The sequence below is a fragment of the Myotis davidii genome, unplaced genomic scaffold (genome assembly GCF_000327345.1).
Source record: "Myotis davidii unplaced genomic scaffold, ASM32734v1 scaffold125, whole genome shotgun sequence".
In the NCBI taxonomy this organism is placed as follows: Eukaryota; Metazoa; Chordata; class Mammalia; order Chiroptera; family Vespertilionidae; genus Myotis; species Myotis davidii.
The window spans coordinates 2645578-2651686 of record NW_006299390.1 but is presented as its reverse complement, the minus strand read 5'-3'; the positions used below and the strand labels follow the sequence as shown (position 1 = coordinate 2651686).

The window sequence follows — 6109 nt, the reverse complement described above, 5'->3', positions numbered from 1 at the left end:
ACACACGCCTGTGGGCAGCAGGAGGGAGGGCGCTCCAGGAGGCTCTGCCCATTCTCTGTCACTGAAGGGGCTTCAAGCTCAAAAAGAAAATCATCTGAACTTGGTGTTCAAACACCAACACATGGTTCTATTTCAGAACAAGATATAATACTCTCCAGGATTTCAGGACCCGTGGGCAGGAGCCCCACACTACAGTACCAGCAGGCAGCAATACTCACCTTCGTCTCTGGAATAGTCCTCTCCAGAATGCGGTTCAAACAAATAATCTCCGGTCGCCAGCTCAAAGGCCTAGAACACAACAGATGACAGGCTAAGCACTCCAGAGACTGGCCCCAAGTTCTCCTCCTTGTACAGAGAACTACATTTTTTTAAGGATCTCAATCAAACCAAAAAGCCTCCTTAAAAGGCCTCAACTCCAAATTTTTTCTCCCTTTCAAAAAGTTCAAAAAAGCCCCAGAAGTAATCCTGCATCTCCTTTGCTGGAAGACGAAAGGGCTGTGCACTGTCCTTATTTTACTGGAAGTAAACAGACATGCCCTGGCACCACAAGCTGTGCGGAGGGCTGGCCAGAACACTGTGCTCAGCCTCGAGTGGTAGGAGGAGGACTCGATCCAGGCCAAGGTCTCTCTGCCTCCAGAGCCTGCCCTCAACCAGCAGGCTAACCTGGCCCCTGACTGCTGCCACTCTCCTGAAGCAAAGACCTTCATGTCTTAGTAACTAAGGGAGCTATTTTCAACATCTCATGTCATTCATTTCTGACTCAACCAAAGGAACACCTAGAACAGTGATGGCGAACCTATGACACGCATGTCTGAGGTGAGATGCGAACTCATTTTTTTGGTTGATTTTTCTTTGTTTAATGGCATTTAAATATATAAAATAAATGTCAAAAATATGTCTTTGTTTTACTATGGTTGCAAATATCAAAAAATTTCTATATGTGACACGGCACCAGAGTTAAGTTAGGGTTTTTCAAAATGCTGACACACCGAGCTCAAAAGGTTCGCCATCACTGACCTAGAAGCTAAGAAGCCCCTCTTGCCCTGTGCCTGGGGCTGGGAGGAACCTGATCCCTGTGCAGCCGTCTGAGGAGGGCAAGGAGAACTGGCTGCCTGGGTGGCCACTGTCTGCCCCTAGCACACCTGTGTGGAGGAGGCCACCTGTTCCCATTTCCACCAGGTTCGTGCACACACACACCATCTCAGGACTATGAGTTTAATAATCTTATCTAATAAAGAGGGAATATGCTAATTGACCCTCACACCGTGGTAAAGATGGCGGCACCCACAGCCCATAAGAAGGGAATATGCTAATTGACTGCCCCGCACTCAAAGATGGCGGCGCCCACAGCTAGTAAGGAGGGAATATGCTAATTGACTGCCCTGCCCTCAAAGGTGGCAGTGCCCACAGCCACAAGATGATAGCTTGGTGGGCAGGGCCTCCCTCTGTAGAAGCAATCCATCGAGGAACCCCAGATGGGTGGGCAGGGCCTACCTCTTTGGGGTGATTGATCGCAGGGCTCCTGGACTGTGAAAGGGCACAGGCAGTGCCCCCCCCCACCCACCCAAACCCCGCAGTGCACAAATTTCATGCACAAGGCCTCTAGTGTGATAATAATATATAAAGACAGCAACTACTATTGCTCTGCTGATCAAATACACATGTTTTAAAAACAAAACAGGATAAGCTAAATCCCATTTTTGGTTCTTACCATACTTACTTCTATTCTGTATTAGCTCGCGCTGTTCTGAAAGGCGCTGTGGATCTGACTGTGGCACAACTCCCACTTGTCTCAAGGCACTGCCCTCCCCACTCCCCCTTCAATGAGCTGCCAACTGCATTGACCCATCTTCTCGGGGCAATGACCACACCATGGGGAAGGCAACCTGGGGAAGACTTGTCAGCCTGCGGCTGGGGCATCTCTCCCGGCGCTCAAAACCACAGTTTGGCCTACTCAGCCCAGGACCGCTAGTTCATGAGCTTGGGGTCCCTGACCAAACTAGCTCTGGGTCTGAGCAGGACCTGGAGTACGGTGTTGCCCCAGCGCTGCAGTGCCCGAGGATGGGGCCTCTCCTCTCCAGCCAGTAAACAACCAATCCCAGGTCAGGACACAAAACCTCACATTTGGCCTCAAGTCCCAAGAGGAACAATTGGATTTCACACTGAATGGCCTTACTCGGGGAAGACTAGGACACAATCAATTCAATGCCTTACAAACCCAGAGGGAGTGGTGAAGCCCTCACAGGAAAGACCCACGAGGCTGCAGATGGGAGCTCCAAGGAGAGTGCCAGCTGCCCCTGGCCCTCCCTTAGGTCCTCACTTTTGTAACTAATTTCCAAAAATATTTCAACCCAGCTGTGTGCACTGCGTGCAGCCTAACACTGGGGTATATCCACTGAGTGTGCTTGGAAAGATGGCTATTTGATAGCACCCACATGTTTCCAAGGAAATCCTTAAGTCAAAGAAGCCTACTGAAGAAATGGTTCACAAGAGGAAAGGAAGAGGGGCTCCTCATGTTATCTGGCCTGGTTCTCTGGAGAGTGACGAGCTTTTCTTAACAAACAAGACATGCACAACAGGGCAAACACACGCGACCAAGAAAACGTCGACATCTGGACTTTGCGACTTCCTTACCTGCCGGTAGCTATGAAACCATGAGGCTTCTGCCTTCGATGCATTAAGTGACTCCCAACACAACCTTCATAATTATTTATTTTCAGTCACTGGGAACTTTGGATTCTTCCTCTGTATGTGGCCTGATGCCTCAGAGGGCCTCCCTTGGACCAACCTCTGTTCTCAGATTCTAGGGAGATCTCTTTCCTGAAACGCCCCTTATACCCAAGTGCCCCATTCTGAATAGGTAAGGACACCTGTTAGTTCTGCCATGTGACCAATGCTAAAGAGGTTTGGTGAAATCTGTCCGATGGCTTTTCTTGTTTCTAGAGCACAGACTCAAACTCACCATGGCGTCCACACAAAGCTACCTATTCGGGGGCTCTGACCGGTACAGAGGAGCCACGCCTCGACCCGCACAGTGTGACAGGTCCATGCACTTACACCTGATCACCTCCAGCGGCTGCGCCTCACTGTGCTGTCCTTTCCTGAGGGCTCATGAGCAGGATGGTGCGGCCACCGTGCAGGAGCGCCATCCCCACTGCAGTCTCCGCAGAGCTTGGTGCCACCTAACACCCAGAGGACTCTGGGCTTCTCCTCCAGGAATGCTGGAGCTTAAGGCAGCTTGGAATTAAGGGAGCTCTCAGTCATGACCTTCGGGGAAAAGAGGTGGGGTGGGGGGTGAAGACTGCAACTCCTAGAAAAATCACCATTGGCAAAATTTTTCAAACCCTCATAAGTGGCCCTAGAAGTGCTGAGGGAGTGTATGTTTAATTTATTGGAAAGGAGGGGTGAGAGGGTCGGGGCGAGAGCTGCTGAAGGAGACGAGTGAATGCTCTTCCCCAGGAGTGGCTGAAGTCTGCCCCACCATTTACAGCAGCAGCAGCAGCAGCAGCAGGAGTCAGCGGGCAGGAGACTGTGTGGACAGGCCCATTCTTCTCTAATGGAGGGAACACAGACACCCTGGTATGGCCTGTACTGCCTGCTCTGCCATTATTCTGCCATATCTGTGATCTTGTCCTATTTTTCTGGTTATATCACCAACATTTAACATCCAAAATTAGAAGCACAGGATATCAGAGTTAAAAAAGTTCTCAGAGTCTATTCAGGGCGGCTCTGACGTGGCCCCTTCTGTGCTGCTGGGACAAGCAAGGCCTGCCCCCGCCTGCCCTCCAGAGCCACACAGACCATCTCGAGCTTCAAAGGAACCACCACATTTCCACCAAGTCTTTTAACCGTTCTTTTCCATACCCAGTCACAGCAACGCCTTAGTTTTTGACACTTACTGAGAAACTCAATTTTCAGAATTATCTGGAAATATCCATCAGAGCCACGTGGGAATAGAAAGGCACAGTTTCAGTTCTGTTTGCCATATCTGTTGCCTCAGATCATGCTAACCTGAAACATCTACGTTTTTCATATCGTTTTAGTGCTATTAACAATGCTTTTGCTGCAGCGGTAACAAATAATCCAATAAACTCAACTGTTACATTCACCTTTGAATAACAGTAAATCTAATTATTCAGCATTTTTTCAATGAGGCAAGTGCCTAGCTTTGCACACATGCCCTTGCATTTCAAGGTCAGAGGAGAATTGGAGGGTGAGGGGGAGAATATGAAATAAGGAAAGCATGAACCACCACTCTAATCAACACACACACACTCCATTTCCCACACAGGACTCCCCAGTACAGCCACGAGGAAGGTGCTGACCTGGCCAGGAGAGAGGGCCAAGAAAGAGAAACCGAAACCGGCTTATGGACAACGGACCGTTCACGTTCATCAGTTCACAGGTAAGGAGTGAGAAAGAGATGCCCTGTGGGGCCTGGGGAGCTTAGACACCACTAAACTCCTAACACACAAGACGGGCAGCGGGAAAGGACAGGACACCGGGTGGAAGAGGAGACACCTGAGGCCCGAGGACAACCTCACCGTGTCCCCACGGAAGACCCGGTCTCAGGAGCGTGTGCAGCTACTGCTGTCTCCGAAGCGAATGGACAGCCCTGAACCAGAAGCCAGGACATTCTCTAGATTTGACTTTATAAAAAAGAGAGACAAAACACTGGTAGATGGGTGACCTTCCTCTCCAGGAAGGAGATAGGGTCGGCCAGGGGCCTCCACACTCAGAAAATCATCCCCTGGGCCACAGTGTGAGTGAAGCATGAGGCTGCAGACAACCTGCAGGCTCCCAGCAACCAGAGGGATTAGCTGAAGTTGCTGCCACCACAGTGCAGGTCCGATTCTCAGGGCTGGCTGCCCAGGGTCCTGAGAGGACACCTCTCACAAGGCCAGACCCAACCCAGCCCACGCCCAGGACGTGCCCGAGAAGAGTTCTTCCAATCCTTAGGACACTTAAGGCAGCAGCCTGCCCCTCCCCCGCCCACAGTGGACAACCTTCATGGTCAGGACGCTGCGGACGGCAGCACCAGCGAGACCCTGCCCGTCACGGGCACCCGGGTGATGAGCCTCTACAGGGAGGAAAGTGGCCGCGCCCTACGCCGCTCTTACCATACAGGCCGTGCTCCAGATGTCAGCAGGGGTGCTGTAACCTGCTCCTATTAAAACCTCTATGGATCTGTACTGACGTGTCTGGATGTCTTCTGTGAAGTGTTTGTGCTGAAAGGGAACAGACTGCATTACCAGGGAGGACACATAAAAAAGGAAAACAGCGTGTCTTCTACATGGCCACAACCAAATGTTTTAGAAAGAAAATTCTACTTACCACCCAACAAGCATTTCCCAGGTCAGCAATTTTAACTCTAATTTTATCGGCGTTCCGTGGATCCAGGGGATTCACCAGTAAGTCCGCTGCCCGGGTTTTGGCTGGCATGAGCAAACAGCAGGACAGTTAGTGCATGGGGGAAGTGGCTGGCAGGTGTGCACACACATCTGCCGGGCACAGAGCCTCCTTTTCCAGAAAAGTGATAGGATGGTCATTTAGGCCTGGAACCCTGTAAGTTGAACTCAACAGAATTTAACATTTGTGGTCTCTATCTCTGGAAAACATTTCACAAAAAGGAACAAACTAGGCTGCCCAAGACCCCACGAGCACCGCCCCGCCCTTTCTCCTTTGCCTCGAATTCCTTCGCCTCTTGGGACAGCCCTGTGGGAGGGACCAGCCCCGCGTGGCTCCCTCCTGCATGTCTCTGGCTGCTCACTGTGTGAGGGCCCATTCCCTGGGGGGGCCCCACCTGGCCCGTCTGGGCATTACTACCGAGCAGGGCAGCAGAGCACCACTCTGGGTGTCACTGTACCTGCTCCCTGCCCCCCTCTGCTTGGGATGTTCGATGATGGTTAAACAGATTAAAGGCCAGGACTCATCAGCCTGGTTAGCCTTGGACAAGGAATATTTCAGAAGAGAGATTTCCTGAGAAGACCTGGTTTGTAAGGCAAACCTCTGAGGTCCTTCACGATGGTCTTGCCAAATAATCGGCCCCTCTCAGCCCCAGGGTCACCCTGAGAGAACCTCATGGTCGGCACAGGGCCGGCCTCCTCAG

The 6109-nt window shown here is 51.3% G+C and overlaps 1 protein-coding gene across 3 annotated transcripts in view; it reads right to left on the bottom strand.

Moving 5' to 3' along the window:
- SRPK2 (SRSF protein kinase 2) overlaps positions 1-6109 on the bottom strand; it is a 148349-nt gene that overhangs the window by 10188 nt on the left and 132052 nt on the right. For all 3 annotated transcript variants that reach the window (XR_001515750.1, XM_006774891.2, XM_015571221.1), the window contains exons 11-13: positions 5335-5435; positions 5121-5228; positions 219-288 (exon numbers count right to left, since the gene is read on the bottom strand). Coding sequence is in view for 2 of the 3 variants with exons in the window: in XM_006774891.2 (XP_006774954.1) it covers positions 219-288; positions 5121-5228; positions 5335-5435 (279 nt within the window). In the remaining variant the exon portion in view is untranslated. The remainder of the gene's footprint in view (positions 1-218; positions 289-5120; positions 5229-5334; positions 5436-6109) is intronic.